The sequence below is a fragment of the Talpa occidentalis genome, unplaced genomic scaffold, assembly GCF_014898055.3.
Source record: "Talpa occidentalis isolate TD23 unplaced genomic scaffold, MPIMG_talOcc4v2.1 talOcc4.9, whole genome shotgun sequence".
NCBI classification, from domain to species: domain Eukaryota; kingdom Metazoa; phylum Chordata; class Mammalia; order Eulipotyphla; family Talpidae; genus Talpa; species Talpa occidentalis.
The window spans coordinates 34,624,584-34,652,000 of NW_023605305.1; the positions used below are offsets into that span (position 1 = coordinate 34,624,584).

Sequence of the window (27,417 nt, forward strand, 5' to 3'; positions counted from 1 at the left end):
ATCGAAGAATTTATTTGTACTGAGCGCTCTTTCAGCATCGTGGTAGTATTCAACCCCCCACTCGATTTTGTGTTTATTGCATTCATAGAGGGGTACCTTTATTCACAATTTTGCTTTTTGAAACATTTTTAATTACAATCCAGTGTAATTACTTTCATTTGATGTTCTCCATGTTTCGTTTTATTGATTTTAAATAACTCTGAGAAGGAGTCCACAGGCTTCAAAGAGGTCCATACCACAATAAAGATGAAAGACTTCTTGGTAGAAGTTTCAGAATTTGGGCTTGGAGACCAGATGGCATGGGTTTGACCTGGCTCTCATGCCCGCTGTGTGACCTTGGACAAGTCCCTTAACTTGTCTGTACCTCAGTTTCTTCATCTGTAAAGTGAGGTTAAGGATAGTACCTGCTGGGGGTACATAAAAGGCTTATAGCCTATCATTAGGTATTATCACCATTCTCATTATTGCATGATGTACATTTTTTTATTTTTTTAAAGATTTATTTATTTATTTATAGAAGCACTGGGTACAGTCAGAAGCGTGGGAGGGTGAGAGAACTCACCAGAGCCAGAGGGGAGAGCAGAGCAGGCAGACTGACAAACTACGCTGCTGAGGGGAGCAGCGGACGGCAGGAGAGGTCTGCGCACCTTATGGGACCCTCGCCGGCAGCCGGGGATAGAACCGACGCTGCAGAGGCTGCGGGCAAACTTCGCAACCCAGCGCTCAACCGCTGCGCCACCAGGGAGGCCATGATGTACGTTTTTAATAAGCCCCCTTCCATTCAGCCCCCAAATAATATGACATAGGCAATCTGGAATGACCACATATTGAAAAATAGCCTCTCAATGAACTACCCAGGATATCCCTGTCCATACCCCCCCAAAAGATATAAAGCAATTTTCCCAAAGATTGACATATTTGCATATTCAGCAGTGTGATAATTAAAACAATGTTGAAAATAGCCTAAATGCTTAATAGGGGAGGCATGATTAAATAATGATATATCATCATACAGTGACTAGTAAGGATCCTTTAAAAATGGTGTGTTCAAAGGATTTTTGATGAAATGGGGGAAATCTCATCCTATAACACAAGTAAAAAAGACAAATCATATAAACAATGTGATCTTACTACGCCGAGGAGAGTGTCTGGGAAGAAATATGCCTACTGTGTGGTCTCTGGTGGGGTCTATTGTTAAGAACTTGGACTCAGCTGCCAGCTGCTGATTGCCAGTTGGATTGAACAAGTTACTTGACCTCCCTGGGCGTTACTTTCCTCCACTGCAGAATGGAAACAGGGTGCAGCATTATAGGAAACACACGCTGGACCTTGGTTATTGTGAGCAATTACATTCTATTGTATATCATGTTATGTTTTTATGTATCCCGGGTTTCTTTGGAAATGGGTGGACAGTGTAGGACGGCGGAGTCAGGAAAGCATCCTGGAGGGAGGGAGAAAGAGGGGCCCCTGTTTCTCCTATTTGCTTTTCACATGCTCACGTATGAAGCCTGAGAACCTAGCAGAAAAGACTACATAGGGTTTGATGTGGGGCTGAGGGGAGTAGTCTTTGCCAGATGAGGGGCCCAGAAGGGTAGATCAGGGGTGGCTAGGAGGACCCAACAGCCTGACCATTAAAAACCATGCATGGGACCTCCCCTGGTGGCGCAGTGGTTGAGTGCTGGGCTGCGAAGCTGTCCACAGCCTCTGCAGCGCCGGTTCGATCCCCGGCTGCTGGCGAGGGTCCCACATGGCTCACAGACCTCTCCTGCTGTGCCCGCTGCTCCCCTCAGCAGTGTATTTTGTCAGTCTGCCTGTTCTGTTCCCCACTCTGGCTCTGGTGAATTCTCTCATCCTCCCACGCTTCTGACTGTATCCTGGTTCTTCTATAAATTAAATAAATAAATAAATAAATAAATAGTGACTTTTAAAAAAACAAACAAACAAAAAACATGGATGATTTCATGCAGGAACAGGGACTCCTTGGTTGTACAAAGTTTGGAACCCACAGAACCCCCTCCTTTACCTGCAGGAATCTGTGCCCCGTTCATGACACCCTGAATAGGTTGCCATGACCTGAGAGCTTTCTCTCTCCATGTTCTTGTCTGGTTCTTTTTCCCTCTTTCATGTCCTCAAGCCCAGTGCCACACAGAGATGAGGCTGGATTAGGAGGAGCATGTGGGCTAGGGAGTATCTTAGTCCAATTTCATTAATCTCTTTTTATTGGTAGTCCTGCCTGTCACCTCACCAGGGCACCCAGCTTTGAAGCTGATCCTCCCCACCATGGCACACACATATTGGTTTAGTTGCCTCTTTTTTTTTTTTAAAGATTTATTTATTTATGCATACAAGGCCAGAGATGCAGGGGGTGAGAGGATTCACCAGAGACACAGTGAGTTGCAGAACAGACAGACTGACCGAAATACACTGAGGGGAGCAGCGGACGAGACAGAAGAGTTTCACCACGCCATGTGGGTTGCTCTCTGGCAGGCCGGGGACCGAACTCATGCTGCAGAGGCTGCAGACTGCCTCATAGCGTGGTGCTCAACCCCCTGCGCCACCAGGGAGGCCCTGGTTTAGTTGCCTCTTGACTCTCCCCTCTCCCACCAGACCCTGACACCCTCCCTAACCAGCTGTGTGGCTTTGGACAAGTGTCCTGACCTCTGAAAATCACTTTTCTCTGCTGTGTAATGGATTGCTAAGATTTAGCAAGTGCCCATCAGGTGCTGGCTCTCAGCTGGAGAACTCTTCCTCGTCCCTCAAGATCAGGAACAGTTGTGGTTTCCATTTGAAAGATTCTCCAAGCTCCACCAGCAGAATCAGTCATCATCCTCTCAGTGCTCCCCCAGCAGCTATTAAGTGCTTCTTAGATGGCTCGTGAGCACCCACTGTGTGCCAGGTACTTGAGATGTGACCCAAGACCCATCAGACCCACATATCCTGGACTTTTCCTGCCATGTCATAGAACCTCGGTTCAGATTCTGCTGTGTCACATGCTGGCTCTGTGACCTTGGGTAAGCCAGTTACCCTTCTGCATCTCCAGATCCCATGACACAACATAAATGAAGTACAACTGTGTGTCACTTTACAACAGGGATACGTTCTGAGAAATGTGTCATTAGGCCATTTTGTCATCATGCAAACCTCACAGAGTGTAATTGAACAAACCTCGATAGGATAGCCTCCCACATACCGGGCCTAGACAGCACAGCCTGTTGGGACCATGTGCTTCATCACTGACCATAATGTCATAAAGCAGTGCATGACTGTGTTGTCATGGTGCGTTATCAGCCCAATACATGTACCCCATTTTGGTTCTTTTTAGTTTTCCCCCTCCTGCCTGTACACCTTGCACATAGTAGATGTGCTTGTTGGCAGCCCTGTCAGCACAGGAGAGACCCCTGACTTGAAATCTTTCTGCCCAGCTCCTCTTCTTGCATTGTCTGGACTCCTTTCAGGTCTGGAAGCCTTGGAAATCTCCACCTAAGTGCCTGCCCTGGAGGTTTTCCTAGAAAGCCAGCCTTCAGGTTGGTTTCAGCTTAAGTCTGGACTCCAGCTGCCAGCACCTCCGCTTGCCATTGGAAAGTTCCCTGTGCCGCTACGCGCCAGATGTGCATGAGGATGGTGTTGGCAGCCAGTAGCCCAGGTTGGAGCTGCATCCCCAGACCAGTGGGCATGTCTACCAGCTCCCTGTCTCAGGCAGGGACAGAGGGGGCTTTCTAGCTAGCCTGCAATGGCTCTGCTATCCTAACTGGATCAGACTCCACATTGAGGCAAAGATGGTGCCCAAGAGTCAGCGCCCCAGCTTTGAACACAACTTAACCTCGAAAGATGTGAGCAGGCCTGGGAGACAGACTTGGTGTGACCCCCTGGGTATCATCTCTGTAATGGCAGCCGTGTTTCATTTTCTTATTGTATCATTTTACTGACTAGAGCACCAGATTTTAGAGGATGTAAGTATAAAAATAAGCAAATTCTTTGCTGGTTACAGTATTGAATAATCAGTGGAGGTTGCAATTATAACACAACCTGAAATACCATTCGCATAATGGATTTAACACAGATGACCAGGGCCTAAGGTTTTAGAGGTTTGTAAAGAGAAATCCAGGACAATGGAAAAACTCCAGAAAGCTCACATTCCTGCTTTTTGTAACCAGCCATCCATTCCTGTAACAATGCTCTCTGTAGCGCACTCTCTGGGGATTGGGCTGCAGGCTAGCTCTAGTTAGTCTGTGTGCCAAGTGCCTCTCATGGCTAGCTCAGCCCACCTTATCAAGTAGAGTATTATTCTCTCCATTTTACAGATGAGGAGATGCAGGCGGGGCTGTGAGGTGGCTGGCAAAATCACGCAGCTGCTTTACACTTGGAGCCATGCCCAGGTCTCCTAAGCCAGTGCCTGGTGGTATTTTGTTGTTGTTGTTTTAATGGCACTAAAGAGTGATTGTTATTTTTCATTTACATGTATGCAGAAAAATTCCCTTTTTTGGTATTGCATCATATGAGTTTTCACATCCTGTGGGTTCCCGTAGCCACTGTCAAAGACAGGGCACAGCAATTCCATCACTGCCAAGAATCCCCTGGGGCAGGCCTGTCTCTTCAGTGCAGTGGGATGGAGTTGGCTGGCTCCTGTGGTGTGCTCATTTTCTACTTGGCCTGTTCAGAGAAGCTTTGGGGGGACACGTGGACCTCTCTTCTGGGTGGGGCGCACCTGCGTTCTGTGTAACAAAGGCAGCTCTATTTCTGAACCCCTTGGTGGCTGAGCTATTCATTCAACCCCTTTCAAGAGCTTTGTTACTCACAGAGAGCCTCGGGTGAGGACACCTTGATCTTCGTGTGGTCCTGTCTTTTTGTTTGCCTATCTTTCTGCCTGCTTGTCTTCGACCAGACTTTCCCTGAGAACCAAGACACTGTCCCCCAGTACTGGAAGGCCTGTAGTAAACCAGGTAGTCCTGGCCTTGCCCCTTGAAGGACTTCCAAGGGTGTGGGGTTGACAGTCACTCAGACAGACCAACATACCCACCGTAACAGATGCTGAGAAGAGAGGGTGGCCCTAAGAGCTGTGGGAACCAGAGAATGGGGACCAGACCCAAATCTGAGGTCCCCAGAAAGACTTCTGAGAGGAGGCAGCCTCTAAGCTGACACCTGAGAAATGAAGAGTTGCTTATCAGGCTAAGGGAGAGAAGACATTCCCATCAGCGGCAATGGCATGTGCAGGGGCTAGGAGGCAAGAGGGAGCCTGACCAGGTGGGAGCTGAAGGAGGAGAGAGATTGAAGACCTAAACCCCAAGATGTGTCTTTATTGTCAGAGGCTTCTGTCTTTCTCAGTCATGGACTTCCCTAGCTCTTGGAAGGCAGCCTGTTACACAGTAGGCTTCTGTCTGTATTTGCTGAACGAAGGAACGGATGAATGAATGAATGCATGAAGTGTTTAAAGCAGAGAAGTAAGACATGATTCGATTTTCACTTTGGGAGGCCTCTCCTCTCGCCCACAGTCAAGCCCCCCTCACCTCCCCCTCCCACCAGCACACAGATACAGGCAGAGACCCTCACCCATCCCCCCACACCATCCCTCCCCCAGCATTCACTTCGTGCCCCTGTGGACAAGGAGTGGTCAGAACACAGGCCTAAACCAGAGCATCTTATCTGCCACTAACACCACAAGCACTTGTGTTTGGGCCTCATTCCAAGCATTCACTTAATTGAAAAGATTGAAGGGAAAAAAGAATTGGCAGCCTGCCACCCCACAGTGTGTGTCACTTGCTCTGGCGCCTGAACTTAGTGATTCCTGACGCTGACTTGGGACAGGAAAGCTCTGGCCTAGAGCCAAGAGAGCTGAGTCTGGCCTCGGGGAGCCAGCAGAAAGGGTTGGGATTGACCGACCTTGCCCACTTCACAGCTGCATGACCTCAGGGTTGGCACCCCCCTCCCTGGTGGAGTTTAGTGAGGATGGCACACAATGGTCCTAAAGTGCCTGCACCTACTGGTCCCCACCATGGCCACTGATTTTATCCTGCTCCCTCACCTCACTTTGGTCCTGCCTCAATATGAGGTCCCAAGAGTCCCTCATACTTCTGCCAGGCAGTGGAACACCTGACAGCCTTTCTCTAGGAATAAGCTTCATGTATTTTCCTGAAAAAGCCAAATTTGCGCTCTTCAGCACTTGCAATGTTTGGGGGTTTGGGGAAATCAAACTGTGGGGTGTTGCAATTCCAAAAAGAGGTTGGGAGCGCTGACCTACATAGACCAGATGTTGGGCAGACAGCTGGTTTGAGCCGACAGATTGGAACCAAAGGGAACTCGTGGTCTCCATGGGGAACAGCAGAATCATGTTTGCCATTAGTTAAGCCCTGGAGCCTGTCCAGCTGCCTCTGCTCTCCTCCCTCTCTCCCTCTCCCCTCCTTCCTTCTCTCTTTCCCTCCCTCCCAATTCTGTCCCCCTGCAGGCTGTGCTTATCCACCTTGGGCCTTGTTGTGGGGCATTATATTGCCAGAGTGGATCTGGAACGTAGCTGGTCATAACCAGGCTATTCCCAGGATCCTCCAGCCTGGAACCCCAACCCAGATGCAGAAGGGGAACTACGCCCCTTTTAAAGTTGATTTCTTCACCCAGGGTCCATAGACTCCTTGGGCACCCTGAGACATATTCCTGGGAGCCTTCCCTACAGAAAATGGGTTCATCTGGACCTTGAGCCTAACGCTGTGCTTGATTTCGGGCCTGAAGGCACATTTGCATTTATTTAATTTTTTAAAATAATTTATCTATGCATATAAGAGCTGGGGTACAGGCCAGAGGTGTGGAGGGTGACAGGATTCACCAGAGACAGAGTGGGGAACAGAACAGGCAGACTGACTGAAGTGCACTGCTGAGGGGAGCAGCGGGCAAGTCAGGAGAGGTCTGCTGCGCCATGTAGGTTGCTCCCTGGCCACCACGTGGGTTGCTCCCTGGCCGGGATAGAACTCCTGCTGCAGTGGCTGCGAACAGCTTCATAGGTTGCATCTTAACCCCTTGCACCACCTGGGAGGCCCCACATTTGCATTTAAGTTTACCTTGGCTGCAGAGCAGAACAGCTTTACTTACCCTGCACTATCGTGTTTACCCTGCACTATCTGTGTGGCCTGTGAACAAAAGCTTTAGCCCCCTCAGTATGCTGCCTAGAAGACAGTTTGTCTTCCCTCTTTCCAAAATGGGCTCTACTCACTATGTGACTTTGGCTAGTCCCTTCGCCTCTCTGACCTTAAACCCCAACTATAATGGTCTGGGGATATTTTAAAGTCTTGGAACCCCCTACTGCTGCCTGAAGCAGGTGAAGGAGGACTGTAGGGTGTGGCGGAGCCCAGGCCCCATCTAACTTCTCCACTGACAGTTGCCTTGTGGCAGAGTGGACCCATATGGTCTGATGATTTGGTTACACCCTCTACCATATATAGAAAAGCTAAAAGTGGCTGCAGAAACCTGGGTGGAGAGCCCAGAGACCCACCCACCTCACCAGGAGCCTGGCGCTTCTTGCAAGCCAAGTTCACTGCTGGCCTAATCACTTCTAAGAGACCCAGAATTATAGTTCTCTGGATAAGTCATTGTGCAAGAGGCCCAGAGGGATATGAAACTTACAAGGAAATTTGGACACTGTCATGGAATTGGCAGAGTTAACAGCTCAGAGTGTAAATAGGAGTGTGAAACTAAGCAAATCCTACACCTCTGGACCCCTCCACATCCCCATTTGTAAAGTGGAGGGGTAATCAAGATCCAAGTCAGTGGCACACAGGCTCCCAGGCCCAGTGCCCCGGCAGACATGGCTAATGGATCTTGGAGCTCTGGCCTGCTGATGCCCCTTTTTCACAATCTCTAAAGGGAAACAGCTCAGGCTCTTCCACCCCACTGCTAGGAGTTCCACTAAAACAGTACTTGCCCTCATTCCCAATCCTCCTCTGCACACCACCATATTTGTGATAATACACAGTCCCCATACTATGTATTTTCTATTTGTGCTGGAGAGATACATACTTATGCCCACTACATATGTTTTTTTTCTTAATTCAGGGTTATTCTTTAAATTTACTCTTTTGCTTAAATTATTTTTTAAAGGGAAACTTTAGTTGTCTGCCATAAATAGAAAACCAGTAGCACTTACTAAAAATAGAAAGAAATTAAACACAAAGGAAAAAGAAAATCAATGTGTTAAGTTCTTGGCTAGTGCGGCCTGCTGTGAGGTCCTGGGTCCCTTTGAGAAGGGAGACTCGCAGCCTTGGAGGGGTGTTATGGACCCTTCCTGCCTCCTTTTTCAGCCAGTCAACGTGGGAAGAGAATAGCAGAGACTAGCTACTGGCAGTGGGAGTCCCTGCAGTTTGTGCTGAGTCCGGAAATCACCTAAATCCATATCTGTACCTCAGCTCCTGCATGGCTTGAGAAATGGCAATCCAAGAAAGATGATCACTTTGAAAAGCCCTGGGACCAGACCCTACCCCCACCCCCACCCCCACCCCACCCATCCCTCCCCCAAATCAAACCTGGCCCCTGCAACCCGGAGCAGACTGTAAGCACTTTGTCTCACATGACCAGTGCCATCAGCCCCACCCCTTCTAATTAATACCAGTGGGGATTCTAGTCAGGTTCTTTGTCAACCCTAAAATCCCACTAAATAGATTTGCAAAGCAAAGTGGGATTGGAGGACATTCCCCTGTGCCTCAGAGACTTTATTCACGGGACAAAAACACCTTCTCATATTTTCAAGTTCATATGATGAAAGCATATGTGATCACAGGGCTCCCGAGGCAGCGCGGCAGCTGTTTCATATCATCCTGCCCTGGGGAGGGGTATCGATGGAGTTTTGGGGCCTTTCCAAGGGCAGAAGTCTGGGCCAGTGGGGCTGCAGGGATAAGGCTGCCCCACTGGTCTGGGTCGGACCTGCCAAGGGAGGTGAGGGGGAAGGGAGCATTCAGTGAACGTTCTCCCTCAATTCACAATCATAACCAGAGACTCTAATCAAAGTAAATTCCGTTTCTGGAGCTTTAAAAATATATGATAAGATCTTTATGATAGCCCAAGAGGTAGGAAGGATAAACATTCTTATCCTCAATTTTCAGAGAATACAGAGGTTCAAAGAGACAAAGATAGGCCTCACTAGATCAGGGCTAAGGCCCAGGCTCCCTCACACCCCCAGGGCCGGAGTGCTGGGCTGTGTGCTCCACCCATACCGAGTAGGGGCTCCATGATTTGGAAGGATGTTCCAGAGGAGTGGCTAGGATGGAGCCAGAGTATCCAGAGAAGGTGCTGGCTGCGGGTTCAAGACAAAAACATGCTCCACAGACACCTTTTTGCCTTTTCTGGGAAAGTGGCATTTTTTTTTTTCTGATCATAAAAGAAAACACACTGTAGAAAATCTGGAAAATACCAGGAAACTTCAAGAACAGAATTATTTAAGTGCTATATATTTCTTCAAACCTAGAGCAACCCCTGTGTGTGTGTTAGTGGTTTATATACAATAGGCACACATGTATGTACAGAACAGTCATTCCTCATCGTTTGTGGTTCTGTGTTTGCTATTCTGTATTTGCAGGTTTTCCAGCTTACAAAAACTTACTTGTAACCCAATAAATCAATACCCACAGCGCTTTCATGCTCATTTGCAGACATGGGTATGTGCATAATCGCAAAAAAATTATATCACTCCCAACACACTGGCTCACTAAACAAGTGTCTTTTTCATGGTCTGTTTAGTGTCACTTTTCCTCCCTTTTTTGTTGGTAATTTTGCTGTTGAAAGTGGACCCCTAGCATAGTGCTGAAGCACTGCCCAGCATTCCCAAGCACAGGAAGGCTTGGGATGTCCTTATTGAGAAAATACATGTGTTAGCTAAGCTTCACTGAGGCCCAAGTCACAGCACCATGGCCATGAATCAACAGTGTATATTCAGTAAAGCATCTTTAAACAAACACAACCAGGCAACCAGAGGCTGTCAGGACCCTGCCCTCCTGCTTCCCCAAGGAGCCATGGTTAACTCACTTCATCAGGGCCTCCCTAATGGCACAGGAGTTAAAGTCTCAGTGCTATCAAGCTATCACCACTGCAGCCTGAGTTTGATCCCCGGCCAGGGAGCTACCCACGTAGCGCAGCAGACCTCTCCTGACTCACCTACTGCTCCCCTTAGCAGTGTTTTTCAGTAGATCCGCCTGTTCTGCTTCCTACTCTGTCTCTGATGAATCCTTTTACCCTCCTCCCCCCGCCCCACAAGAGAACACCCCAGTTCTTCTCCGCATAAATAAATCTTAAAAAAAAAACAAAACCCTTAATTAGTGTTCAAGGTGACTTTGTAGAATATAACTGCCATGCATCGTATTTACATGCACACGTACATTTATATGCAGCAGGTGGAGCTTTTTTTGAGGTTGAGATAACATTGTTTTAGCCTATACTTTTAATATAAGTGAATGCCTGAACTTTCCCCTGTAGATCATAGAATTCTTTGCATTGCGTAAACACCTTTGCATTGCTTTCATACCAAAAGGGAATTAACTGAAAAGCCCAGGCCCCAGTCATGTGTCCCAGGTGCCTTGGGTGGGCTAACAGTCCTGGAAATAGGAACTGAGAGCTCCCTGTCTCTCCTTCATTTATCCCTCTCTGCAGACCAGTGTCTGTACCAGTATGTGGAGGTGGCTGGGGTGGAGTCCATGTGCTCAAGCCTGGTTACAAATTCCTGTGAGAACATGATAGGCTGGGCCTGGGTCAGAATTGACCCAGGACCAGTTCATCCATGGACATGGACAGGAAGGTCAGGTGGTACTTTTCAAGCGGGGATCCATAGATAGACTCTCCGCATCTGCTGGAGGGTTTTTAATTTCTTTTCTACCTTCTGAAAACAGTCTGAATTTAAGAAAAGTTGTTTCTGCAGACCCTAGGACAGGGTGGTCGTCAGGGGATAGGCTGGGCCTATCAGGGTCGTCAGGGTCGTCTGGCCCTGTGGGCCAGACTGAAAGACATTAAATGCCACCCTGAGCAGATAGGGTTCTTCGTCCTCTCTGTGACAGCTCCTAGCCAACTGGGACCAACCTGGACTCCCTGGGACTGTCCTCAACCCTAAGCAGAAAAGAAAATAGCCAGGGCAGGCTTATGGTGTGTAGCATTTGGCATTTGGGCCTGACACCTGGCTCCCATCAGTTCAGACTGAGGCCCGGGAGTGTGTGTGGGGGGTGGTGTCAGGGCTTCTCCACAGACACCCCTGGGAAGGGAACAGAGTCTGGACTCATCCAGTAACTTGGAAACCTGTGTCTCAGGACCATGGGGGCACAGGCCCCCTGTAGGCGGATAGGTAGGCTGTGGAGGGAGGGAGTCATGCAGTGGCAGCGAGCAGGGATGAGGCCTTCCTCAGCATGCAATGATGGCAGTGATCATACTGACTTCACGGAACACTTAGCCCCAGCCCCATGCCATGCTGGGCACGCTGTGTGCCTGCTCTTTTTAATTCTCACCCCAATACTGAAGTGAATGGATACATCACTATCCCCATTTTTCATGGAAGAGGAATCTGAGTCAGAGATGTGTTAAGCTACTTCCCAAGACACAGAGCTAATTGAGAGGACACAGAGGGTGAACCCAAGGCTTCTGAATCCCTGAACTCTGCATCCTCCTGGCAGGCACTCAGGAACATTTAGAAGAAAGGAGCAGGCATCTCCCTACTAGGCCATATCCAGCTGTGGCCCAGCTGCTGGGTGGGGGCATGATATCCTGATGCAGAAACACCATCTGGATTAGAGGTAACTGGGTCAGAGTCCTTGCTCTGCACTGGGAAACTGTGTGATATCTGTTACTGCACTCAGGCCCTCCATGCTCATGGGGATTTGGGAGAGAACAAGGCCCAACTGCCTATCCCTGCTACCCCGAGCGCCCTGGCATGGCTCAGCCCTACCACAACCCTCCCCTCTAGCAGCTCATCTCCTCGTGACTTAGGGGAAGTGAAGAAACACGGGACTTCAGGCCCTGATGACCCTGAACCCCAGTGGGAAACCTGGGCTTGGGGAATCTGGAACTTATAAATCACACAGGCCCTGCTGCTGAGGTTGTGCAAGAAGGGACTTTGATGGTGGCTAATTCCCATTCATGTTGGGGAGCAGGAGGAAACCCTCCTCAGCCCTCAAACATCAGTGTGGTGTGTGTGATTCCTCATTCCCAGAGGAAGGCGTCCCAGCTGCTCTCAGAGACTCCCTGCTAGGGGGTTGGGGGGTGGGATTGTGGTGAAGCAGGATAGGGGCAGATATCAGGCACAGCCAGGGTCCCTTCCCACAAACCTCAGGCCTGCCTAGGACAGGCTTCCCTATCTTTGAGTTCTTCCTTGTTTATTCGGAAGCATAGACTTTTTCCATTATTCTAGGTGCTGAGAAAGATGAACATGGTTCCTGTGCTCACAAAACTTAGAACCTTGTGGAAAGCAGACACTTGTGGAAAGCAATGCAGCAAAGTGTAACGGACTTTGTGGTTGGTGCCAAGGACAGATAAATATATTTGGAAGACCCAAGTTAATGCTAGTAGAGAGGGAGAAGTCAGGGAGGGCTTCCCGTAGGAAGCTGCATTTGAATTATGCCCTATTAGACTTGTAGAAGAACCCACATTTGTCTGATTGTTTCCTTATGCTATCAGTTAGCTTATTCCCCTACTTCTTCTTACCTGCTATAAATTGGAACTTAGGTAAGAGACTTGAGATTCAAGTTAATAAACATTTTGGTGATGATATTTGATAAAAGAATTTATATGCCTCATATTAATTCACTTCGGGGCCATGCAGTAATTATCTCTGTTACTAAGTTTGATCACCTGGTTTCAGTTATAACTTCTACACTCTAGTCTAGCATACTTCAAGGATCTTTCCAGAGTGACCTGCCATCTTGCTGCCACCAGTCGGTGGCCCCACATTTTTGTCAGCACTTGTTATTGTCAGCATGTTTTATCTTACCATTCTAATGGATGTGTGGTCCTATCTCATGGTGGTTTTAATTTGCCTTTCCCTAATTGGCTAGTTGTTGGGATATCTCCTCACTTGTTTGCTCACATGTATGTCCTCTCAGATGAGGTGTCTGTGCAAGTCTTTTGTCCCTCTTGTGTTGGAGTTGCTTATTTTCTTACTGTTGAGTTTGAGAATTTTTTTCTCATGTAGCACATGGTTTGAGGGCTGTACTATGGAGGGAGTGTCATTTCCAGGGAACATGACATGAAGTATATAAATCTTTACAGGAAAAATTTTCATTCCCCAAATTTATTTTTTTTAATTGGGGTAAAATATACATAAAATTTTGACTATTTCGCAGTGTGCCCCTCAGCAGCTTCCCACTCAGTCTGTGGGCGCCCACCACCACCATTCCTCTCTGGGACCCTTTTCACCTTCTAAAACTGAAATTCTGTACCCATTAAATAATAAGCCCCCATTTCACCCTTCCCCCAGATCATGGCAACTAACATCCTTCTTTCTGTCTCTGATTCTGACTGCTCTACGCACGTCACAGAGGTGGGATTACAGAGATTTTGTCCTCTTGGTTCGGCTTCTTTCCCTTAGTATCATGTCCTCCAGATTAATTGTTGTATGGGCTGAATAATGTTCCATGCATGGATATGCCACATGTCACTTAGACCTCTGTCCATCTGTGGACATGAGGGCTATTTTCATTTCTTGGCTCTTGTGAATAATGCTGCTGTGAAGAAGTCTGTTTTGACTTCCTTGACGCCAAGCTACTGGGTATTACGTGAGTGGGGGATGTGACCTAAAGTCCAGGTCTGATGATGTTTATGGTCTGATGTGCTTGCCACAAAAACTAACTCACACCAACTTAAACATCAAAGGGGAGCTTTGGGCTTGTGTCACTGAAATGTCCAGGTGTGGCAGTGATGCCGCAGGACTCAGCTCCTCTGTCCCTCTTATCTCTGCTTGCCTTTGTGGGACAGGGCATACCATATCATAACGCTTGGTGGAGAGTTCTCCCTGCTAGCCTTCACAGTGGAAGTCCCAGAATTGAGTCTCATGGGCCTGGCTTGGGGTCATGTGCCTGTTGCTGACCCCTCCTTATGTCCAGGGACAGACACTTTGCTGGTCAGCCAGGCATGGGACACGTGCCACTCCCTATCACAAAGGGCAAGTGGGATGATCTTCCAAGGGAATTGAGTGTTGCTACCAAAATAAGGGGAAAGGAGGTGGAACCAGACAGGACTATGGGGACAGCTACTCTAAGAGGAAAGTGAAACTTTGTCCTGCCCATGAGTGCCAGGCATTGGGCATGCACCTGTTTTAGAGAGAAAGCACCGCTGCCAGAGAGATTGGTGCCTCATGAGTCTCACCCAGCAGCTGAGCTGGCATTAGAACCCAGTGCGCCAGCCCCAAACCCTGGGCAATGCCAAAGCCCTGCCTTGGGACAATTCTCATTAAAAAGTTAAATCTGTGCCTAAAAATGCAGACATCAAATTGTGTTCAGAGGTTGATTCCAATAAACCAATTAGGCCGGCTACGGAGTCCTTTGTACCGTACATACAGAACTTTAAAAACTATAAACAAGAGCTCAAGAATGAATTGGGTAAGCAGAATTTTGTTTCCATTTATGGAAATATGCTTTTTGTTGGTTTTAGGATAAAATAAAATCTTGGTGATTTTTCTTCTCCCCCCCCCCTTGTGTTTTCATCCATTTTGGCATTGTCATTGACAGATAGTCATTCAAACTTTGCTTATATAACACCCCTCCTTCGGTGACCGGAATCTGGTAGGTTCTGGGTCAAGGTTTACAGATCTGGGAGGTATGGCCATTGGATTGGCTGAGTTGTCTAATGCTTTCAGTGACAGAAAGGCCCCTTACTGGTGTTCTGTCCATCTTCAAACTGTCTTCTACACAACAGCCAGAGGAATACATGTGGATATTTTTAAAATCATAGGTTGGAGCACATGGCACGCCGTATTGCCCTTAAAGCTCTGTAATAGAGTAGAATAACTCCTCTTTGTGGCCTGCGGCCTTTGTCATGCATTTGCTGGTCTCTCATGGCCTTATCCCCTCCTCCCCCAGCTCTGTCCTGTCAAAATGCTCTCCTGTTCCTCAGACGTGAGCATTGCCCTTCCTTGTTCCGCTCTGCCTGGGCCCCTTTCCTCAGCTCTTCTCATGGCCAACTCTTCAGTCTTTAGGTCTCAGTTCAAAAGTTGCTTTCTCAGATATGCCTCCCCTTCCAAGGCCACCGTAAAGTGTCCAACAGCTCCCCACCGCAAGCACTATCATAGCAGACTTCGGGACTATTAGCTCTCACTGTCATTTGATAATTATATACCTATTTGCTGGTTTGTGGCCTGTCTTCTTGCTCTCCAAATGGAGGGTCTGCATCTGTGTTGCTCCCCAGTGTACCCCAGTACCAGGCAGAGGGCCTGGCACATAGGTACTTACTAAGTGCTACAGACTAAATGAATGAATGAATGGGAGCTATTCAAAATCTCCACTTTGGAATCTTTTCTTTTTTAAAGGATGTATTTATTTATGCATACAGGAACTGTGGTACAGGCCAGAGGAGTGGGGGGGTGAGAGGATTCACCGGAGACAGAGTGGGGAACAGAACAGGCAGACTGACTGAAATACACTGCTGAGAGGAGCAGTGGGCAAGTCAGGAGAGGTCTGCTGCGCCATGTAGGTTGCTCCCTGGCCAGAGATCGAACTCATGCTGCAGTGGCTGCGGATGGCTTCATAGGTTGTGTTTTAACCCCTTGCACCACCAGGGAGACTCTGGAATCTTTTTTTTTAATTGAAGCCACATTGCATTATAACAGTGTCAGTTGTGCATCATTATAAATCAACATCTGTCTATACTACTATAAGTTTACCCCTAAAGATTCAGTTCTGTCCTTCATATAGCTCATCGCTTTTACCAAACTTACCTACCCATCTGCCCCCTTCCCATCTGATGACCACTAATTTGGTCTTATAATCTAAACACTTATTTTTGGTTTATTTAGTTTGATTGTTTTCTTTCTTCATGTACCATATTTAAATGAAAACATGCAGTGTTTGTCTTTCTCCACCTGACTTATTTCACATAGCACAGTACCTCTAGGTCCCCCCTACGTTGTTGCAAATATTAGGATTTCATCTGTTTTTTTTATACCAGTACCGCCCCCTTGTATATCTGTACGACACCTCTCTCCATTCATGCATGCATTGGTGAGCACTTAGGTTGTTTCCAGTGCTTGTTGGAAACAACAGCTGTTGTGAATAATGCTGCAGTGAACATGGGGGTGCAGATATCTCTTGGAATTAGTGTTTTTGTATTCTTCCAATGGATACCCAGAAGTGGGATAACTTGATCACATAGAACATGCTAGAGTCTTGATGAAGCAGAATTGAAGTTTTTTCAAAATATAATCAATGAGTCTTGGGCCTCCCCTGGTGGCGCAGCTGTTGAGTGCTGGGAAGCTGCCTGCAGCCTCTGCAGCGCCAGTTCCATCCCTGGCCTCCAGCGAGGGTCTCACATGGCGTGACAGACCTCACCTGCCGTGCCCACTGCTCTCCTCAGCAGTGTATTTCATCAGTCTGCCTGTTCTGTTCCCCACTCTGGCTCCGGTGAATTCCCACCCTCCCGCACTTCTGACTGTACCCAGTGCTTGTACAAATAAATAAATAAATCTTTAAAAAAAAATAAAATCAATAAGTCTTTGGGTGACTTTGGCAACCCAGCTCTTTGTTGGAAAAAATCATCTTTCTGGGATGATAGCTGATTCTCCGTCCTAAAGGATGCCTTGGCTCTGAGAGGTAGACAAGGGAGAAGAGTGGGCCCAGATGCCCAGATCCCCAGAGTTAGAATAGCATGTTCTTATGAGAGGGGTGCATACACATGGAGGAATCAGAGTACAAGGCACTAAGATTTCTTGAACCAGCCAGGCAAGGAACTCAGAACTTAGCCTCGTGAATTACCACAAGGAGTGGGGTCAGCAGGCTCGATGACCCATTTTACAGATAAGAAAACCAAGGCCCCAAGAAGTAAGAAATTGCTTACGTCTAGAGCTTCTTGGCACTAGAACCCAATTTCCTTCCTCTCTGCCTTTTTCCTTTGACATAAAACCCACCTTGGATGTGGAGATGCCATTTCTAACTACATAGCTTGGCGTTCAAGGGCACCTTCCATCTGCATTCCATCATCTTCTGTTCTTTCCTCTCTGTGGTGTCTCTCTGCATAGAAGTGGATCCCACAGCTCAAACCTATGCTGTCCAAAGGTCAACTATATTTTTTAACTGTCATACTACCCTCTAACAACAGATAAACTGTGCAAGCCAAGAATGGGTTATAAGTATGCTGATCCCTTAGCCTTTGGTCAAGTCCAGGACCACCTGAGTCCCCTGCCAGGGGCCTCTGCCCTCCTGCTGCCACTGAGGTTTGCCCAGTTGTCATCAATGTATTATTTTCTGTGTGGGCTGTGACTTGTGACAAAGGTTACAAAGGTGGCCCTGTGGTTAATAAAGTAGCTGTCGTCTTTAGCCTCATCGGATCCTCACTCTCTCCTGGAAAGGCCCCCGTGGTGTTAATCCCATTTCTTCTTCCCTCCTGCAGGTCTACATCATCCGAGTCACGTGGTCCAGCGGCGCCACCGAGGCCATTTACCGGCGCTACAGCAAGTTCTTTGACCTCCAGGTAAGGACTTGGGGTCTCCAGTGAGCTCTGCAGGGTAGGCAGGACTGTGAATTGGACTTACACTCCATTCCTGCTTCAGAGTCCAGACCCCACCCACAGTGGACACTTGGTGTTCTATTTCCTAGACTTCAAAATGACATCATGAGCTCACTTGAGCAACACATAATCTAAAATTGGAACAAGTTAAAGAAGATGAGCACATGGATGACATGCAAATTTGTGGAGCATTCCATATTTTAAAAATATATATGTCTGTTGCTTTGGGGAAAGATGTAATGTGCTTTGTTGATTTTATGCTTCCGTATTTGGGATTTTTCAAATTTAAAAAAGCTACTTGTGACTGCTCCAGATTGGAGGGTAACCTGGAAATCGTTTCTGTCTTTGGAGTACAGATTTGAACTTGTGTTGTGAACCATAATTGTGTTTGCTGGTGAGTTCAGTTTGTATGGTCAGATCTCAAGTGGATGTGCTATTCTGCAGACACATTCACCTCTCTTGCTCACCTGGCCTCCTCTCCTTGTCAGGCTCCTGAAGTGCGTGGCATGCCCTGAACGTCCCACGCTGCCTCCTGCTAGGGCCTTTGCTGTGACTCACCTGGAACACACTCTGTGCCCTCCTAACACACTCGTTGGTGTAGGAACTCCTCTACCCCTTAGAATGCTTATCCTCTGGGAAACCTGGCCTGACTCTTTCCCCAGACAGTTAGGGCCTCCTTTTCTGTACCCTTATAGTTCAGTTCACCCCTCTGTCCTGACCCTGTATTGAGATTGTCTGTCTGTCTGTTTCCCCCTCTAGATTGTGACTGTCATGGGCAGGAACCATGTCTTCCTCTCTCCTCTTAATGTTTTATTCAAGGACATGGCATGTGACCAGTCAATGTTTGATGAATGAATGCATGAATGAATGATCACCATGAGTACCAGGGAGAAGGCACAGCCCGGTGTAAGCCCATGTCCACTAGGGTAAAAGATGGGTCAGCTTCATCTCAATGTCACCAAAAGCAAACAACTCAAAGCAAGTATGTCCATATGAGAAGGCACAGTGCCTCATGATGTGACCAAACTCTTTAGAAAACATGGCTCTCAACAGGAGATGAGAGTTTTCTGAACCTGTGAGTCCTCCCTGCCTTGTGGTGAGGGACTCATGTCACCTCTCAGGCCAATACAAGGCTTCATCCTTCCTCTGCATACCAGCTAGGACACTTCAGTGACAGGTGATAGAAAACCAACTCAGACTGACTTAAGTAAATGGGTATGGGTGTTGGGAAAGGCTGGTGTAACTGAATATTCTAGGAAAAGGAACCTTGTGGGCTTCAGGCACAGCTTGACCCAGAGTTTTCACAGTGTCACCTTGCCTAGCTTTTCGTTCTGCATTCCTGTTCCCATGGTGTTGGCTTTATCCTCAGATCCTGTCTGGGCTCACTCTCAACAAGAGTTTCTTGTCACTTCCCAGAGGTCCCAGCAAACATAGTGTTGTGTTTCGTAGACTTCTCCCTCGCCAGTCGATAGAATTGTGGAATGTGATGGGCTTATCTGGGTCCCTGCTCTGCCCCTGCAGTCAGAACAGCTATGACAGATATGACAGATGTAAAGTGGTAGGCGTTGCTGGGACAGATGATAGCCCTGCCCTCCACACCATCTGGTCCCCCATACCATCCAGCACCATTCCATCCTCCCACACCATTCATCTGTTGGCCTCACAGATTTTTCTGAAGATTGGCTGATTTTAGCCACAGACATCCTTGATTTACATAGACCTAACCAGTTCCTAAAAATGCCAAACAGGATTTGCAGAGCCTGTATTCCTTTATTTTAAGGGTAGGGGGAGGTAATGATTTGAGCTTAACCCATTTCCCCAGTATCACTAAAATAATCTCTAACGCCTACATAACAAACTTCCAGGAATCATTGCTTAATGGAAAGCAGTTGACATGAGTTACCTAATTTTTCAAATGTACTGAACCCCTTAGGGGCGGTTTGTGTTTAGTATGCAACAAAATCAAACAATATCATAACATTATATTTTTCTTCTGGTGTGCAGCAAACATGTCCTGAAAGTAAGTACACAAAGAGGTTGTATGTTAAAGAAGTTAAGATACCATCCAGAAAAGACTTCACAGGAACAAACAGGAGGGCCAGGAGCAGGCTGAGGCCTGGGATAGAAGGGAGGTGACAGTAATACTGCCCACCTCTTCTGAATGCCATGAGCACAGCCCTGTGTGAGAATGCCCGAGACCCTCACCCACAGACCCAGATGCCCAGGCGACTCACACAGATCCATACGGCAGGACTTCGGTTCAGAGGATGAACATTGCAAATATTTGGCAACTTGCTAGACTGACTTTTCAAGCACCAAGGGTCTAGGGTCTATGTAGGGAAGACTACCTGCATTTTGCTTTCAGAGGCCTCTGGCCTGCCTGACACATCCACAGGAGAGCAGAGAGCAGCACCAGACATGGTTGCTTCCTGGGGATAGTACCATCCATGGAGCAAACACCCACTAAACTAGCTGAGGCTGGCAGAGAGGAATGGGGATGCATTTATGGTGTGCACCATGGACTAGAGGAGGGAAATGCAGGCAGCCTCACAGTGGCTGGACCCAGCAACAGAATGACCCTCCAGGGACTTGGCAGCTCCCTTGGCGTATGATATGGTGCCCATGGCTCTCCTGTCTCGCTTGCTCTTTTTTCTGCCGGTCTCTCCTGACCAGCCCCGGAGAAAGCTTGTCATTCATCCTTGTCTCCCAAAGGATCCCCAGCAGCACCTTCAGCCCTCAAAGGTAAAGTGTCTTTCACCATAGTCAACAAGCTGGAGGTTGAGCACCGACTCCGGATTCCAGGAGAGAGAATCATCCAAGGACCCTGGGTCAGAATCTGTCTGCCTTAGCCAGAGGCCAGCAGCATGTGGAGGACTAGGTTCCTTGAGAAGGGGCGTGGGGAAGATGCCCTAGAAGCTCATAAGGAAAGGTCACTTGCTGTCATTCTGAAGCACATAGACCAGGTAGTGTGTGAGCAGCTTGACCAGGTTATGGCATCCCCTATCTCAGCAGAACTCAGAGTTGAAGACCTTGGCTTCTGAGGTTGAATTGGCTTGGGTTCAAATCTCAGCTTGGTCTTTTCAGGACTCAGCTTGCTGTTCCCTCTGTTTCTGAGCCTGAGTTTCCTTGTGCACTTACGAAAAAGAAAAGCACTTTTCCTTTGTCTCTCTTGTGACTGGTCAATGAGACGTGTCTCAGTCAGTCAACACATTAGCTGTCACCTGCTCCCCCACTCTCAGATGGGACTTGCCAAGGTGACATCATCTGGAGTGCTTGTACCAGATTTGGATCACAAGATTCCCTGGACAAAACCCATACTCCCTTCATCCTCCAGTTCTGATTTAACTTTCGTGTTTCTAACATAACTTAAAAGTGAGCTTTTCCTCCTGCTCAGCATAATTGGTAATAATTGGGAGTTTGCTATAACATAAATAGCTGCCTCAGACGCCCGTCCATAACAGAATCTTCTGAAAGCAAGGTTTCAGCCGACTTTAAAGAGTCCCAGATGGGCGGCTGGAGTGGGAAAGTCGTGGAATTCCAGAGGGTCCCTCTCATCCCGGAAACAACCTTCTCTACCCCCACCCCCATTCTTCAGCAGAGGAAGCTGGAAGAGACTAGGGCTAGACCCCCACCCACCAAAGTCAGCTGTTCCCAAGGAACAAACAAGGAGGCCAACCCTGTGGGGCCCGCACACCCTAAAGTTAGATGATTTCATGGTTCCACCCTCCCCTCCCTCTTGTCTGGCAAGTAGCCTTGGGTTTTTTTTTTTTTTTGTGTGTGTGTGTATATATGTGTGTGTGTGTGTTTTCAGAAGTAACTTGGCTCAAAAAGTATGGGGAGGGCCGAGCTTTCGTGGAGAAACAGCTCAGCCAGTGTGGCGTAATGGAAAATGCAGAGGACTCAGTCAGGAGACTTGGGGCCCAGCCATCTGTGCTGTGTGGCCTTGGGCACATGCCTTAACCCCTCTGTGCCTGCTCATCGTCATCAGTACCATGAACTGATGATCAAGGAACAGCTGACATTTCTGGAGCACTGACTGCTAAGCATTTTGGAGTGACTCATGTAATCCTCATCAAGCTTATCAAATCATGCAGATGTAGAAACCCAGGCTCAGAAAAGTGAAGTCATTTACCCAAAGTTACACAGCTTGGAAGTGTCAAAACTTTAATTTGAAGCCATTTCACAGATTCTATGACCTAGGCCACTCCGCTGCCCAAAGCTCCTCCCTCTAGTGGCTACTTCATAGGTTCCCATGGAGTTAAAAGTGATAATTTGACCAGAAGAGGCAAAGCCACAGAGATAAAAAACAGATTAGTTGTTGCTAGTAGCTGGGGTCAGGGGAAGTGAGAGAGACTGCTCGTGGGTACTAGGTGTCTCTTGGGGGTGAAGATGAAGTTTCGAAATTCCATAGTGGTCATGGTTGCATATACTTAAAACCCCGCTGAATCATATACTTTTTAAGGGGTGTATTTTGTGCTATGTGATGTGTATCTCAATTTCCTTTTAAGTGACGATGTGTGTGAGAGCAGTTTCTGGGTTGTCGAACCCTGAGCAAATACCACCTGTTGGTATTATTGATGGGCGTGGGTTGCTGCTAGAAATTGGCATAAAGATTAGAACAGGGGATGATGCCAGTTTAATAGAGTGGTTAAGATCCTGGGCTTTGATCCAAATCCTGCCACTAACTGGCTGTGAGATCTTGTTTTAGTCAGAACTGCTATAGTTGCAGATGACAGAAATCCAGTCAAGATGAATTATTTAAAAAGAACATAAATTAGCTAAATGTTACTGAGAAGACTAAGGGCATTGGCTCAGGTATGGCTGGATCAAGAGGCCAACATGTCTACAAGGACCTGTCTTTCTCCACTTCCAGGCAGGGTGGTGTCTGCGACAGTGGTGACCACATCTCCAAGCTGTCGCCAACAAGTCAGCTCAGTGATTTCAGGGAAAAAGAGGACATTCCAAAAGTCTCTTGTTTATTTGGGGGTCAATGGTCGGGCTGTTAAGGGCCAGCCCAAGGATGGGGTAGAATCCTTGTCACACCAGTGCATGTGGATCCGACATGTGGATCAACAAGAGAAATCAGAGAACTGCTACCAAAGAAGAGGCAGGACCTGCTTCAGATGACAGAAGACAGTAAGTGTCCACTCTGGTGGGGGCAGGACATTCTAATAGGAGAAATAGTCTATAGTCAGAGGCTGCCTGGGACAGAAGAAAGGCGCATCCCTCAGGCTCCTTTGTGGAAAGAGATTTGATGTCTCCAGAGAGAAGATCTTCTCTATGACAGTTCATCCTGCAATGTGGTTCTAGTGTAGTTTCCTAACTCTTGTCTTTGCAAAACTAAGACATGGACCCTAAAAGTCATGTCAGACAAGACTAGTTGACATCTGGCCACTATCTTGTTCATATGCGGGTATAGGCAACAGGATCCTGGGAATAGCATGGGAAGGCCTGCTATCAGGTCCCAGACCCCTGCCTTACCAGCTGTGTGACCTTGGACAGGCCACTCGCCCTCTCTGAGCCTCCCTTTCTGCAGTAGCCTGGATCTAGGCTTGAGAGTTCATCAGACTGGCAGAGGGAGCTGACATCTGAACCGGTCAATGGAGATGACCACACTGGCCATAGAGTGAGGGCAGAGCCCAGAGGAAATGTGGTTTGGTTGAGCCATGTAGTAACAATATCGGTGGCCATTTATTGAAATGCAGCAGGTGCCTGTTTTATGTGCCTTCTCATTTAGTCCTCACAAGCACAAAGTCAATATTGTTTCCATTTCACAGAGGGGGAGGCTGAGGCCCAGAGAGGCAGTCATGTGCCCAGAAAGTAGTGTGACTGGGATTCGCACTCACCTGTAATTGAGTCTGAAAACTGTGCCCCACCTCTGCCTCTTTGATACCCGATTGCCTTCACATCTGTCTCTTCAAAGAGAGGATTGCCTCCCAGAGGTCTGCCTGCAGCCAAGCTTCGAAAGCCCATTGGCTCCTCCCTATGAGAGGTGGGCAGTCTCTCCTGCAGAGGGCTGGAGCCCTTCACCTACAGTCCTCAGATGTGGGAGGGGCCCCCTTTATGCTGTGCCATGTGACCTGCCCCTTCAGTTTCCCCACTGGTTCATTGTGTCCTGGAGGCCACAAGGCTTCCCTCACAGAAGGCATGGTTAAGCCAGCAGATATTTATCCAAGTCAGGCAGGGCTTGCTTCCTGGAGGAGGTGACTTTGAGGAGGTGACATTATGACATTTGTTCACAATGAATAAGGTGCTCACCCACCAACTGGATGAAGAACATAACACATAGGGGAAACCATGGGTGCAAACGTGCAGAGACCTGAGGAGTAGCACCTTTATTTAGCTGAGTGTCTTGCAGATTTCTGATGGTGCAGGGCATGAGGCCAACGGCGTCAGTCCGCCCAGCAAGCAGCTCTCAGGAGAAGCTATCGTGTAGGCTGGGACACTGTGCTCTAGGGACCCTGGGCTGCTCGCAGGCATGGGGATTCTCATGGAGTTGTGGCTGAGTTGGAGTTGCTTCCGAGGTACAATCACAGAGCTGAAGGAATGCTGGGAGTTTTCTGTGCCTTTGTTTCTCCATGGGGAAGGGAACTGAGATCTGGAGTCAGGAGCGGCTATCCCAAGTTGTACAGGAAAAAGCCATTTCCATTTTTCGATTGAGACACTACTGACCTGTCCCCCTTCTGAGGGTTTGACAGCCCCGAGTGCATTAATAAGCAACAGTCTGCCCAAAAGACCCCACACTTTACCCGAGATACCCAAGGGAAGAGAGTATCTTCTCCCCTCTTTTTTGGGGGACAATTATGTGTGTGGAGGGGGGCAGAACTAATGAGTTCTCACTCCCAAGGCAGCCTTGTCCAGCAAGATCCTGGAGCCAGCATCTAGCCCAGAGTACCACCAACCCTATTTATCCAAATACCACCTTTGCTGGGTCCCTTAGACACTCTCTTTTCCCCATTTTCCCCAGACATCTTCTGAAATTATGGCAAGCCTCCCCCAGGGTTAATGCAACATTTTTTCCCATTTGCTTTGAAATGCTGTAGCTGTAGTCGTGTCAATGGTGTGTAGCTGAGAAAATACATGGTGGTAGTTGCCATTTTCCACATAACAAGTCTCTATTTCTAAAATAGAAAGCAGCAAGATTTGTTGGTCGGTTGCACCAAATCCAAGTCCAGTGCTGCTGCCTGGAACAGAATTTCCTCTCTCCTAGACAATGGCTGACCCAGCCAGTTCACCACTTTTTTTTTTTCATTCATTTGTTCATTGATTCATTCAGGAGGTGGTGGAGTGGAAAGGGGTGCAGCCTGATAGCTGATGCAGACCTGGACTGGGGAGTGGCAGTAAGGATGGACAGAAGGATGCAGATGGGAGAGAGATGGTGGCCTCTGAGTGGCCCAGGCGTGGTGTGGCTTCCTGTCGGTCTGCTGCTATGACCGATACACCATGGCCCTCTCTACTTCCTGCTCCTGCTCTTCTCGGATGCGGCTTAGATACTTGTGTGATACTAAGAGAGTAAACCCCTCCAAGTCTAGTCTGCCACTAACACGAACCACGTGTGCTTCTCCTCAGTGTTTTCCTTGGACAGCGTGTCTGCTTTTCCTCGACCACAAGCTGATGTCTTGAAAATTGCTGATGGAGTGTTCTCTCCTTCCCCTGCATGCTTGTGATGTGGCAGCTTGACGTGGCTCCCTCTCCCTTCCTGCCCACTCCGCAGCTGACTCACTTGCTTCCTGGGTTTCAGTCCTCCTCAGCCCAGCTCCACTTCTTTTTATTATCTGGGGGAAAGGGTGGTGGATGATTTCTAGTTTCCAAAGATAACATCTCCCAGAGACTGGACTTTCTCGGCCTGCCTCTGGGTCAGGGGTCCCTGTGGGGTGTCCAGATTATTGCCTGTGGATGCCAAGTATGATAGTTCTCTCGTAAAAGTAGTCGTGGCCAATGAACTCAGATACACTAAGATCAAAAGGCTTTTTTTTCCTCCAGTCCTTGCAAACAGTGATCTTATGGACTACAGTTACCATTGATAGGAAGATCAGGAAGAGACTGAAAAAAGGAGGGTGATTTCTCTAATTCAGCCTTGCCTTGTCCCACATGGTGGTCATTAGTCACATGATACTACTTAAATGTAAATTTAAATTAATTAGAATTAAATAAAATTAAAAGTTCCATTTGCAGGCACAGAGCCCCATTTTAAGTGCCCAGTAGCTTTTAACTACCATGTGGAACAATGGAAATATGGATTTCCACCTTTGCAGAAAATTCTGTTGGACACCTCAGCCCGGGTCACTGGGGACACTTGGATAGCTTGAGTTTTGTCAATCTTGAAATACAGCCTCACAGTGGAATATTATTTGGCCCTGAAAAGGAAGAAAATTCTGACACATACAACAAGGAGTGAATCCTGAGGACCTTGTGCTAAGTGAAATAACATAGTCGCAGAGAAACAAAGATTGTAAGATTCCATTTATAGGCAGTGCCTAGTATAGATTTCTACAGCTAGAAAGTTGAATAGTAGGTGTCAAGGACTAAGGAAGGGAAATGGAGTTAAGTGTTTAATGAACATAGAGTTTTAGTTTGGTAAAGAGGTTCTGGAGATGGTTAGAAGCAATAGTTGTACAACAGTGTGAATGTACTCAATGCCACTTATTTGTACACTTTATAATAGTTGCAATGATAAATTTTATGTTATATATACTTAATAAAAAAATAAACTGTCTCACAAACTATTAAAAGTTACTCCCAAGTAACTCTCAGAATAATGTATACCTTAGGACAGAGTACAAAGAGGGGGGTTTCTTGTTTATCACCTAGTATGTCTCTGGAGAGTTTATGTTCAGCACTTTTTTACACAGTCCCCCAGCAGGCAGTGCTCATTCTGCAGGTAAATTAGACCTGATGGGCAAGTGTCTGGCCAAGGACACACAGCTGGCATGAGACAGCATGAGATTTCAAAACTCAAGTTTGTCTGCTCAGCAGGGGCATACAAGTGCCCCTCGCTATCTGGTAGTGGAGAATTTCCGCAAAACCCTCCCCATAAGCTAAAGTGGTGTAAAGCAAAAAAGCACTTACCAGTAATTTAGATGGAAAATTTTTGAACATTCCCAGACTTGAAAAATAACTTCCCAGATCATACTAAATAACACATAAAACCTAAAATAACATTAATGGTTAATTTTTTAAAAAAAGGAATGATATGATAAATACACAGCCTGTAGAAAGCCCTGGGAAGGAGCTTGGTTGGGCCACACTCACTGCTGGGGTGCTGTGCCTCTAGGAAAGCAAAACCAACATGGAACACTTTTTGCTTTTCGTCTTTTGTAATAAAAATGAAAATCCTCTTTGGATTTCCTTTAGTTCATGCAAATGGGTTCTAATGTAGGTCTTTCCTAAAAGCAAAGTGGCATAACATGACCTTTAGAAAATCAGGGGCTGCCTGAATGTGTTTTGACTTTGTGGTGTTCAAACCCAGGTTTGTTGTCTCAGCTTAATAACACTAGGGGAGACACTGTGGCTCTTTGGACCACCCTTATCTGGGAAAAAGCAAGTCAGGACAAAGAGTGAAAGAGTAACTTCCTAAGATGGAACCGTGACAACCCCAGGGAGGACTGATAGACTGTGCTGGGTTGAACCTCTCTAGACAGTGTGTACATCCAGACAGCATTCATCAGAATCAGAGTAGAAGTGGGCACGGTAAGGTGGGTGTATTTGTGGCACTTTCCTCGTTTTTTTAAGTTTCCTTTGATGGTGCTTCAGCAT

The 27,417-nt window shown here is 47.4% G+C and overlaps 1 protein-coding gene across 1 annotated transcript in view; it reads left to right on the forward strand.

Annotated features, from left to right (window-relative positions):
- SH3PXD2B (SH3 and PX domains 2B) overlaps window positions 1-27,417 on the forward strand; it is a 106,839-nt gene that overhangs the window by 11,879 nt on the left and 67,543 nt on the right. The window contains exon 2 of the mRNA XM_037500256.2: window positions 17,545-17,625. Coding sequence (XP_037356153.1) covers window positions 17,545-17,625 — 81 coding nt within the window. The remainder of the gene's footprint in view (window positions 1-17,544; window positions 17,626-27,417) is intronic.